Source organism: Urocampus carinirostris, chromosome 13 (genome assembly GCF_059441175.1).
Source record: "Urocampus carinirostris isolate Australia breed hairy pipefish chromosome 13, RoL_Ucar_1.0, whole genome shotgun sequence".
NCBI classification, from domain to species: Eukaryota; Metazoa; Chordata; class Actinopteri; order Syngnathiformes; family Syngnathidae; genus Urocampus; species Urocampus carinirostris.
This window is the reverse complement of record NC_142361.1, coordinates 39788638-39801600: the sequence shown is the minus strand read 5'-3', so window position 1 is coordinate 39801600 and position 12963 is coordinate 39788638. Positions and strand designations below refer to the sequence as shown.

The 12963-nt window shown below is 39.6% G+C and overlaps 1 protein-coding gene across 2 annotated transcripts in view; it reads left to right on the top strand.

Annotated features, from left to right (window-relative positions):
* The window catches only part of inpp5a (inositol polyphosphate-5-phosphatase A), a 288035-nt gene that overhangs the window by 44555 nt on the left and 230517 nt on the right, over positions 1 to 12963 (top strand). For both annotated transcript variants that reach the window (XM_088351848.1, XM_088351849.1), the window contains exon 3: positions 12033 to 12133. In XM_088351848.1, coding sequence (XP_088207974.1) covers positions 12033 to 12133 — 101 coding nt within the window. The remainder of the gene's footprint in view (positions 1 to 12032; positions 12134 to 12963) is intronic.

Sequence of the window (12963 nt, the reverse complement as noted above, 5' to 3'; positions counted from 1 at the left end):
CAGGGAACGTCCAAGCGACTTCATTTTTGAACTTTTTTTTTAGAACAAACCTCATTCATGTCGAGCAACTCAGTATCTCACTAAAAATGTTAATGAATAATATATATGATATAACGAAACACATGTACAATATAACATGTTAAACGACATCAATAAACACGTTTGAAAAGAAAAATGGTTTAAGATTATTTTGTAAGGGAAAAAAACGACAGTTTGTAACGTCATGATGCCGTGGAGGTATGCAATTGTTAAATATTTTGTTATGCATTTATTGCTAAATATGGTCAAATTGTTGTAAAAATTCTCAAATACCAACTTTGTTTAAAAACAATTTGTGAGAAGGCAGTGAAAGATTGGGTACATTTTCAGATTTTGAGGTTTAAGGAAAAATGACTGCTGTCATGCAAAATACAGTACTGGTCAAAGACAGTAATGGATCATTTTTGTAATATACAGTAAATACCAAACACATTAACAAATGATATTCAGGGTGTGACAAAACATAACATATATTCTGCCTACATTATCACTGGTTTACAAGTGTTTTATTGTGGATCATGCGCTCACGCACAAGATCTCCTTTTGTTTACATAGTGGAGTATATGTAGTGAATTCAAGAAAAGATCGTGGAGCGAAAAAGAAGGAGGTGCGGCCTGGGTTATTCAGGCTGGCCTGCATGCCAGCCCTGTGCTGCTGCTGGCTGACGTCATGGAAAAACGCATGACTCTGAACTTGTGGCCGGGAAAACCGTCGAAAACCCAAATGAAAATCAGCCACGTGAAGTAAATCATAGCAGACCATGCATCCATTATACAATTATTGTGTCCTCTGGCCAACCTTCAACCTTCTATGAGGGCTGTTTCTTACACAGATACGCAAGTCAGAGAAGGCCTTTTAGAATAGAATAGAATAGAATATACCTTTTACAAGTGTTCATTTGAGCTGTGAAAAGTGATGGGTCCCAGGGACTCGCATGCTCAAAAATCAATGGGTCCCAACAGAGATCTATGGGTCCCCCAAATTTAGTCTTATCCAGGTTGAAATTGTAAATCGGTGACAAATATATAATGAAAATCTATATATTCATTCAGTTTTAATCATCAAATTATGAATTCATTTTCTGTATCAAATTATTGTTGGTAATATACCGATGAAAGGGATAACCAAAAACCTGTCTTTTTTCATTTTCTCTTTTTATACTTCCTTTTTTTTCTGAACTTCTTTATACAACATCATCATTCGTAATATAATGCATCAAAGCAAGTGAGCCGTTGGAGAGCCGTTTCTCTTTAATGAGTTGAGCCGAAAAAGCCGGTTCTCTAAAAAGAGACGGACTTTTCACCACTTAACTCGAGATCGGCGTGCAGACGAAAACTCGAACCGCGAGACCAAAACAACAATGGCGGATCTGCCTGACAAAAAGTTTGGAGTGCGGTAAATCTTTGTTTAAAAAAAATAAAAAGTATTTGGGTAATAATGACAATTTTGTGTCCAAAAAGTTGCGTCCCGGGGACGCACGTTGATTCGACACTACGCGTCCCCAGCAAAAATGATGCGTCTCGGGCACAGAGACGCGGGCAAATGAGAACACTGAGTACCATGAAAGCATCTCAATCTGATTAATGTCTTCGTTTGGACTATGTCATTCACCCAATTCATTTTGTCTAGTATATCTTATAATGAATTGGTCCTTTAATCCAATAAGTCATTCAGAAGTATCAAAGAACCCTTGACACTCACTGGCATGTTCCTTTTTATCGACCCTCAAAATGTGGTTATTTTGGATTATATAACCTTCCGAAAAGTTAAACTTTTTATCTTAATCCGAGCGTTTATTAAGACATCAATGGGAAAATATGAGACAAGCCATTTGTTTGGTGTTCTCTCCTCCAGCTGTGTCTTTTCCCTTGGAATGCTCCAATGTATGCCATTTTTCTTTCCTATGGTTGAGTCATGGAAAGTGGCCTTGACTCAGTCCAGTGAGGCAGAAAAACCTTCTGGATGTGGTTCTGGGTTGTTGCACCTTTCGAGTATTTCTCTACGACTGATCTTTCCATTTGTGGATGGCGACTTTCACTTTGGTTTGCTGGACTCCCAAAGACGAGTTGATACGGTTTTGACATGATGCCATTTCAATTACCGTATTTTCCGCACTATAAGGCGCACCTAAAAGTCGCACCTAAAAGTCGCACCTAAAAGTCGTAATTTTTTTCAAAAGCTGACCATGCGCCTTATAATACAGTGCGCCTTATATATGGATCAATATTAAATCGCAAGGTCTCGTAACTTACGCAACAGCCGCCGACTTGATTTTCCCCCGAACGTGGAGTAGTCCGCGGTGTATGCTGGGATTTATATACCGGCGTTTCATTGGCTAACCAATGTGTCAATCATCATTTGAAGCGATCGCTATTGGCTAAAGTTATTCGGAGCCTCGGATAGGCTAGAGGGCCAAAACAAACCCTGCAATTGGCCGAAAAAGATGTGTCAATCATCCGTTAAACCGATCGCTATTGGCTGAAGTTATTCAGAGCCTCGGATAGGCTAGAGGGCAAAAACAAACCCTGCAATTGGCCGAAAAAGATGACTGAATAGCAAGCTTGCTAAACTACGCCATAAAGAAACATGTTTCATTAGTCTGTATTTGTAAATATTTTACTCTCCTGGATTTACTACACTCACGGTTGTAAGAAGACCATGGTTGCGTATCATTATTGAACGTGAGAATTTAGGTGAGCTATGCGGCTTTATATTTTCCCGGTATCTTGTTTCAGAACGATCTTGATGTTGCTGTGATGAGTTGAGTGAATTCAACTCAATTCCAAGTGTTTATTGTCACATGCGCAGTAAAGTTGCGAGCGAAAAAGAAAATAGAAACTAAGGAATGGTTGGCATCTCTTGAATCCCAAGACTTTAACCTTCCGAATGATATTTGAAATGATGCATTTGAGTGACATCGTACAGACACTGTTACCGTATATGTCTGAGACACGTATTTGCTTCTTTGCAAGCTTTGGGAATGTTGGACTGAATCATCTGACTGTTTTGTCCACGTTCCCGTTGTAGGGCCTTATAATAGAATAGAATATAATAGAATATGCCTTTATTGTCATTGTTACAACATGGGATATGCTGTGACAACGAAATTGGACGACTCCAGTTCCACATTTACAGTGAGGATAAGGAAACAAAGACACAAAGGAACACAGAACTAACTTATGTATGGAAGATATAGGGCCAAAAACTATTTTTTGGGGGTGCGCCCTATAACCCGGCGCGCCCTATAGTGCGGAAAATACGGTAGTCTCTTTTGTGTTGTTTCTTGAATTTCTGACATATGCGTAATATGAATATTCTTGGATATCTTGCTATAACTAGGTGTTTTGTCCTGATCCAATCCAACAGCTCTTCGAACCTTGATGTAACCATCGATTTCAAACTAGTTTTTTCCACCTCAGTGAATACAATTTACTTTTCAAACCACATCCATTAATGTCAAAATTTGGCAATATAAATTGGAAATGTCATGTTGCTAGGGTGTTCATAGTTTACATTGTCAATAAAGTATTTTAATCGTTTGAGCTGATAAAAGCGAAGACAAAATTGTCAACAGATTTTTTGTCAAAAATAAAGATAGTGGTGCACATAATACCAGTGTCTGAAACTCATGACAAAAAGTTCGCGGACAGCAGCCATAAAGTTGCCTGCCCCATTTTTTACCGTCAATACCGGTTTTCGAACGCCTCTCAGTTCGAACAAATCGGTTCTCGACCAAAAATTTAGGGAAATTCCTGCTTGGCTTTTCGTTCAAAAAAATCGGAGTTCGAACGCCGGTACGCTAGGGGCGACACTGAGCGGCGTACGAGTGTAGATTGCCCCCACCCCTCGCACACTCCTTTTCTGTTTTTGTTTTTCAAAAGCGGTGAAGGGAGTGTTTTAACCCCTAATTATGCCTCGGAAGAAGGTTGGTGCAAGCAGCAAAGTTGCTACAGGTGAAAAAGGAGGAGTAGTGCGTACAACTATTGCATTTAAGAAAGAAATAATAGCAAAATATGAAGAAGGTGTGCGAGTTTCCCTTCTTTCAGGAATACATCATGACTTCTGCCGACCGGTAAGAAATTCTATTCATAATTATTTTCTTTATCCTTTAACCGCTCACCACTTGTTGTGGAGACCCGGGTGCTAAATGACGTGTAAACGACCTGATTTTTTTATTTTTACACGTTCATGTTAGCGTAATCTTTCGTACGTAAGATTACGCTAACGCGAACGTACCATTAGCCTGGGTTAGCTTCATGTTTACGTTCATGGTAAGCCTTCAAGGATTTGGAACGGATTAAAACAATTTTACATTACTTTTAATGGGAAAAAATGGAACGGATTATGGTCGAGAACCGAGGTTCCACTGTATTTGGTATAGGAGTAATCCAAAAGTCATTAAAAGTAATCAAGTTAAAGTAAGCCTACCCAACCCTAATTATGACACACCTCGATTGGTGATAGTTTGGCAAACGAGACTTTCTTACTTTCAACAATGTGCAGCTCCTCCTAATTATTAAGGATTTGACAGTACAATTGTAAAAAAATAAAAAAACATACATAACTCACACCAAATGATACTATATGACCACTTGTTAGCCAAAGACAATGTGTATTTTTATAAACATGCTTCTAAAATTACTCAAAAGCAGCGTCTGAAATAAAGTCTGTCGGGCGTACAACTTACAAAACGTCTCTGCCCAGGTGGCCGACAACTTTTTCAAGGAGATAAAAAAAATGAAAACAAAAAAAGAGAATTTTTTTTTTTTTTTCAAATCAAGCGTTTGCTTTATTCCGATTTCGAAATCTTTATCTGGTTTGGAAATTTCGGAATTTCGGTTCGTTTGGCAATTTGCATACTCTGCAGCCAATCGGAAGCCTGCATCGAATAACTCGTGCTTCTAGACTTTCCCGAGCGTTATAAGGTTGCGCATTTGCATAACGTTTTCCAAAGTAGATGCACAGAGAACACAAGAAAAATGGATAAGTGGTTAGGAATCAAACCAATACCTCAGCCCCAGAAGAAAAGTTCAAAAGAAGCTAAAAAAAATGATGACGCTACAAAGCGTAAACATACATTAAGGGCATCGTGGAAGGAAGAGTTCACGTGGCTTGTAGCAGACGACGCAACGCCAACATTGCATGAATGAAGATGAGTCAATACAGGTACATACTGATGGCAGATGGAAAATAGCGATGTCCTATCCATCCAATGAATGTTATAAGAAGATTTATAATGAACCTAATTTTAAAGTGTTGTTCTGTTATATATTCTGATGATCAATCCTTAATACTTTGCAACAATGGGATTTTTTGCGATTTGTCGTCTTATTGTGTTTCAAGTTGTGAAAAATGGGGCAGGCAACTTTTCGGAGTTGTCTGCCCTGGTGTCCTTTAACTTTTTGTCATGTGTTTCAGACACCGTTAAAAGGGATAAATATTAATATACTGAGTTCTATTAAATGTTAACTGACAAAATACAATATTTCTTTGGGTCATCAGAATCATAACAAATCAAATGCAAGTCTTCATGGTCTTAATATTCTATTGTACATTTTGTACGTAAACATACTGAGTTGGTTGTTGCATGCAATAGATAAATAGATATATTTTTCATCTTGGCAGGGAAATTCACTGATTCAATAGCCTTGGGAAAAGGGAGATCCGGTACTCCCTTGGTAGGCTAAGTATTGATTTGCATTGTACCACTTATGAATAGTCGCACAGCCACATTTGCATCTGGAACCTGTCTACATCATCATTATTGGTTCTCCCCATCCACTCTTGTAAAGTCCTAATTTCTTAGATGTTTGTTCAAGGTCACCACTATGTCTGTTGATGTTGTGCTACTGCATGTAAACATTGCTGCTACTCATTCTTTTCCTTGTTACAGCTTTTTTTTTAAATGCCTCCGGACACATTTGGATTATACAGTGGAACCTCGGTTCTCGACCATAATCCGTCCCAGAACCCTGTTCGAAAACCGATTTGTTCGATCACCGAAATCATTTTTCCCATTTAAAATAATGTAAATTGTTTTAATCTGTTCCAACACCCTGAATGTTTACCTTGAATGTTTAACGTAAACATAAAGCTAACCCAGGCTAATCGTACGCCGGCGTTATCGTAATCTTCCCTACGAAAGATGACGCTAACATGAACGTGTAAAAATAAAAAAATCAGGTCGTTTACAAGTCATTTAGCACCCGGGTCTCCACAACAAGTGGTGAGCGGTTCATTGGAAAGGGGGCTCCGTTCCAACACCCTCAATGTTGGGCTCTGTTCCCCAACACCCTGAATGTTTAACGTAAACATAAAGCTAACCCAGGCTAATCGTACGTTCGTGTTATTGTAATCTTCTGTACAAAATATTACGGTAACATAAACGTGTAAAAATAAAAAAAAGGATAAAGAAAATAATTATGAATTGGATTTCTTACCTTTGTGGTGGTCAGCAGAAGGCGCAGGTGGACGGTGGTGCTATTATTTCTTTCTTAAATGCAATAGTTGTACGCACTACTTTTCTTTTTTCACCTGTAGCAACTTTGCTGCTTGCACTGACTTTCTTCTCAAGCATAATTAGGGGCTAAAAGACTTCTTACACCTATATTAAAAGCGAAAGCAAAACGAAGCACGTCCGCACGCGATAACAGTTGGTCAGGAAAAGAGCCATCTACACCCGTACGGCGCTCAGTATCGCACCCTAGCGTACGCACTCAGGCATTACCGGCGTTGGAACTCCGATTTTTTGACCGAACAGCGAAGCAAGAATTTCTCAAAATTTCTGGTCGGACCCCGATTTGTTCGAACTGAGAGGCGTTCCAAAACCGAGGTTCCACTGTAATTTCAGATATAATGTATGCGACTATGCATCCTTTTAATAAGATGAAGCTAATCATAATTTGACATTCAAGCACTGATATTCCCGGACCTCACAGTGTTTCTCACAATTTTACTTGAAACATATTGAAATCATTGAAAGTAAAGTGCCATTATATGCAAATCATCCTAATTTCTCCTCTATGTTCTGTCAGTATTGTAGGATTACCATGGATTACTGTTAACAGTAAGGGTTTAGATTATGATAATGACAGATGAAATTTGAGTTAATTATGCTGCACTAAAATAAGCATCTGTCTGCTTAAATGGCTTATGAGCTATGTAAAATCATTTAGCTTGTTGTATTTAGAAAACCCAACTCACTTGCGGCTCATATTACAACATTGCAAGATAGAATAGCTTATCTAAGATATTGCACTTGAATCATATTGGAATGTTTATAATAATACACGGAGAACCCCCCCAATTTTGACTCTTACGACTGAGGGTTGGTCCAAACTCCAGAAATGAGAACAGTTCATGTGAAATATTTATGTAATCTCTATCACGTTTACACTACTCCATTTTAAATTGAGTACATTTGAATTATTTGTGCTTCTTCAATTCCGATCTATGTCTATAATCCTTTAAACCAATTTTCATGGGTTAGCTGTTTCTGAGACATACTGTATACTTTAGGTTAGGGGGGCATTTTAATTATAAAAAAACAAACAAACAAAAATAACTCTGGATGCCTTATTGTCAGTTGTTCCACCAGCATCAACTTAAAGTGTGACTTTGTATTAGTCTGCCCAATTATGTGTTTTCTGGCTTATTTTTATGTATTTCAGTAGGGATTTATGGTTCATAAATTCTATCGATCTACCTTGGTCATATCCCTCAAGAGGGGTGACAAACGCATACAATCATCATCCTTCCGATCTCCTCTTTCTTCCACTCAGTCGCTTTACTTCCACATCCTCTCACATTTAGTGACCCTATAACTAGGGTTTGAGAGACCTTTCGGTTTCCCGCCCTCCTTTCTTTGCCTTGCTGTCTCTTACGGAGTAGCGATAGAAAGGAGAGGATCCCCAGTCCCCTCGCTCCCTCCACTTTCATAAATGACAAATCCAAATCCAAAGATTTGTTTGCAATTCATTACAAGGGGTAATTCGAGATTAAATTGCAATGATAGTAAAGTGTGTGAAGCTCTTATAGAATGAAACTATTTTTGCTGTTGGTGGCAATGGGCTCTTGTTCTGACATTCTCTCAAAGCATTGAAAATCCTGTATATGTGAAAATCAATACGATCTGTCAGAAAAGTCCATTTTTAACGGAAACTTAAAACTCAAAGCAAACACTAACGGCCATACAGCGTTTGCAGTCAGCCAAGAAAACGGCATTAATTAACCTTGTAGGCTTTGGAATATGCAAATAAATTTGTGTTTGGATAAGCGCTGTTTGCCAAATGAAGACCAATTTACATCCTGGAAAGACAGACAGCAGCAAAATGACCCGTGATAGCCTATGAAATGGACCCGTGTAATTCACATTCTCCTCCTAAAACTCTGCCCTTTCCCACTCAGAGCTGATAGGTCCACTAATCTTTCCAAGTTTGTGCTGCTCTAGCCCTTCTCCTTCTTGGGTCATTGAGATAAGTGACAAGCCATAGGTTGATGGAAAATCCATAGTGTTATTGCCATACATTACTTTTATTTGATTGGTCCTGTAGTGAGGATAACGCATGGCTGAGGTGGGCTGCTCGTGAAGTATCAGGGCTGGGTTAGGGTCCCCAGAACATTTATAGCTTCCCAAGCCACAACACTCAGTGACACTGATGTATAGCCTTCCTTGCCATCCATAGGCCGACCTTGTGAGTGCCCGAGCGCTGTAAATCACTCCGCCGTATTGATTTTCCATTAGAGGTCGGCCTCTGCGCACCTCAAACGGCATGCTCACAAACACCTCCGGACATTCAAAAGTGCCTCATTCTGAGAAAATCGTAGAACATAGAGAGCAATGTTCCCTGTAATTTTCCTCACCGGTCTGAGCGTTCACACAAAGTCGGTGAGCAACGCTTGAAACAACAGTGAGCGACGGCGATCCCAAGTGTGGCAACTAAGTCATTATCCAACATGTCCAAAACTTGACATCAAGTTACATTTTGCTGAGTTTCCGGCAATGCAAAATGATTTTTCTCTTTTGAATGAATTGACTCATGTACGATTACAAAGCTTGTACGGCCTACAAACGTCGTTTGTTCTTACAATTCTTTCGCAAGATATCCATTTCTTTTCTTCCCTGATATATTTTGTCGCATAATATTAACATTTTTTGGGGGCTTATTTCGTCTGTTGTAAGATACAGAACTGTACTTAGTCACATTTTTTTGTGGAAGTACAATGTTGGCAACAAGATTCACTTGATACAATTGGAAATTATTTGAATGCAACACAAACTTTTTTTTTTTCTGTTTTTTTTTTTTTACTTTTTTTAAAGTTCCTTTAAAAAAAATCTCATTGTGTTTATTTTTTCTGAGCTGTTACTTTTTTCTTTTTGTTCTCCATTTCCTTTTTTCCTACGTTTCTTTCTTTTCCTGGCTTTTTTCTAAATTTTTCCTTCTTTTTTTCCTTTTCCTTTTGTTTCTTTTTTTTCCCAGCTTTTCACTACTTTTTCGTTTTGGTATTTTTTTCTTTTTTGTTCTATTCCCCCCCCCTTCTTTTAAGTCACGTTGTCCATAATTTTACATAATATTTGGTCATGTTGGGATTAAAGAAGCAACAACAACCTGAAGAGCCGTTTGAGACCCGAAAGTGCTCTTTAGTGAGTCGAGCCGAAGAAGCCGGTTGTCGAAAAACTCAACTGACTTTACTCAACTTCGTTCTCTTTGGACTCGACTTCCAAATACCGCATTTAGGACACAACGTCAGGGGAACCTGTGTATTTTTACCTTCATGCACTGTAACTTTGACATAAGTTGTTTCTTAATTAGTAATTTTGAGCCCTGATTTTTGTGCGCTGGCTAGATTTTCTTGTGCGCTGAGAATGTGCGAACAGTGCGCAATTGCGCACAGCTTAGAGGGAACACTGGTGGCAACCAATCTCTTGAGTTCATCAATTTTGGGGAAGAAAAAAAACAAAATCAGGTGTGAATCTGGTAGGGTCTATTTAAGGATGATGCAGCCAGCACAGGTTGAACATGCATTTGAGAAAAAAATGGGTCATTTAAGACACTGTTCCAAAGAACGGTGTTCCTTGATTCAAAAAATGGTTGGAACTGGAAGGACCTATAAAGAGGTGCCTACAATTGTTGGTTATTCAGCTTAAATAATCTCCAATGCCTTAAAATGGGCAGGAAAACCAGAGACGCCTGGAAGTCAACTCATAAAATGGACCAGAGAATAACCAGAATGGCAAAGGCTCTGCCAATGATCAGCTCCAGGGCAATCAAACACAGTCTGTAGTTACCTGTAAATCTGTGTAAGACAAATTTATTTTCAAAAATCCTATGCAAAGTCGCACTGTCAAAAAAAAAGGCATGTGCAGAAGAGGTTACAATTAGCCAAAGAACAACATCAACTGGCCTAAAGAAAAATGGAGGAACATTTTGGGGACTGATGAAAGTAAAATTCTTCTTTTTGGGTCCTGGGGGCTACAGACCGTGTGCGAGACGACCCCCAAACTCTGAATTCAAACTTCAGTACACATTAAAGACTGTGAAGCATGGTGCTGCAAGTATCATGATCCGGGCATGTTTCTCCTACTCTGGTGTTGGGCCCATTTATCACATACCAGGGATCATGGATCAGTTTGTGTACGTCAAGATACTTGAAGAGGTTATGTTACATTATGCTGAAGAGGACATGCCCTTACAACAAGACAGGGACCCCAAAAACACCAGTAGACGAGCTAAGTCTTTCTTCCAAAACAATAAGATTAATGTTATGGAGTGGCCAGCCCAATTCCCCAGATCTTAATCCAATTGAGAACTTGGGTGATACAAAAATGCTGTTTGTGAAGCAAAACCAAGAAATGTAAGTAATCATGGATTGAATTAACAACTGGAAGGTGCCACAAGTTGGGTTACTCTAAGCCACACAGATGTGAAGGAGTTATAAAAAAGGGTGGTCATGCAAGTAAATATTAGGATTGCTGAATCCTACCTTGTTTTTGGGAAACACAAAATAGTTTTGAGTTTGTACAGTCAACAGCAGACACTGCTATTTTTTAACACAAACTATCTGCCCAATTGCACAGCCTTTGGAGTGTGCCTATTATGAATGCTGGGTCTTGTTGAATCTACTGCAGCTACTAGTAACTCGTTTGGCCTGTAACAATAAATATATACTAAAACCTATTATGATATTACGGTTAGTCTAATCCACAGGTGTCAAACAGGCGGCACGCAGGCCAGATCAGGCCCGCTAAGGGATTGAATCTGGCCCGCTAGACCACACTCAGAGAAGCGCAAGAGAAAAACAAGCTGCAGGTTGAAATATGTCAACTTGATGTTGCCACAGCCTAGTGCCTCGAACAAAAAGACACTGTACTGGTATTTATTTCTCTTTCTCTCTCTCTCTCTCTCTTTTCCACCCCTTTTCTCCCACTCTGTCTCTGTCTCTCACTCTCTGTGTCTCTCTTTTTCTCTTCCTTTGTTGCTCTTTGTCTCTTTCTGTGTGTCTTTTCTAACTTCCCTTTTTCCTTTTCTCTCTTTTCTCTTTCTCTCTTCATACCCTTTGCGCTTTATTTTCTCTTTTCTCTCCTTCTGTCTTTCTATTTCTCTTTGGATTTCTTTCTTCCTCTGCCTTTCTTTTCCCCCTCTCTCATGACTTTTTATCTTTTGTTTCACACGCTCTCTCCCTCTCTGTTTTTCTTTCTTTGTCCCGCCCTCTCTCCTTTTCCCTCCCTCTTTCTTTTGTTTTTTTCTCTCTTTTTCTTTCCCTTTAATCTACTAGTCCGGCCCCCGACATAATGTTTGTTCTATCGTGTGGCCCCCGAGTTAAAAGGAGCTTGACACCCCTGGTCTAATCGACCTGCTATTATTTTGCACAGCACTGTATCTACATCTGATTTGTATGAGCCGATATTTTGACTTTTCTTAACATTTAGTATCATCGTCTGTGCAATCTTTGTCTGGTTTTGACTCTGTTGTTTTGTTTTTGCCCTTTTACAGACAGTTCAGTCCCATAAGCCTGGTTTCTTAGCTGTGCACTGTCAAGAAGTGGGTGGGAAGAATTACGAGGCGTCCATGTCCCATGTGGACAGTTTTGTCAAGTAAGTAAGCGAGCATGGACCACACAAGTTCATACCAGTTAAAAAAAAAATTCTGGTTATTACAAGGGTTGGGTAGGGTTACTTGAACTGGATTACTTTCAATGACTTTTGGATGACTCCAATACCAAATATGCTCATAAAAGACAAAAGAAGGGGCAGCACGGCGGCACAGCGGTTAGGGCGTGTGCGGCACAGTTCTAAGGTCTTGGGAACCTCCTGTGTGGGTTCAAATCCAGCTACCGGACTTACTGTGCGGAGTTTTTATGTTCTTCCCGTGCTTGCGTGGGTTTCCTCCGGGCACTCCGGTTTCCTCCCACATTCCAAAAACATGCATTTCAGGTGAATTGGCCGGTCCGAATTGTCCCTAGGTGTGAATGAGCGAGTGAGTTGTCTGTCCCCGTGTGCCCTGCGATTGGCTGGCAACCAGTTCAGGGTGTCCCCTGCCCACTGCCCGATGATTGCTGGGATGGGCTCCAGCACCCCCGCGACCCTACTGAGGATAAGCGGTGCAGCTAATGAGATGAGATGAGATGAGAAGACAAAAGAAACTAAATCTGAATAAAATGATGACTCACTACACATGGTAAGCTTTCTCTCCTGGCTTTGATCTCTTTGATCTCCGGCAAAACGAACATCAAATGCCACAGAAACAAAATGAAAATAAATCCAAACATCATTTTTGCCGTTCCATGTATTCCGTTACTCCCCAAGCCTGCACAAAATTGAGTCATTTTATTCCTATTGTGTTTCTTTTGTCTTTTATTAGCATATTTGGTATTGGAGTCATCCAAAAGTAGATGAAAGTAATCCAGTTAAAGTAACCCTACCCA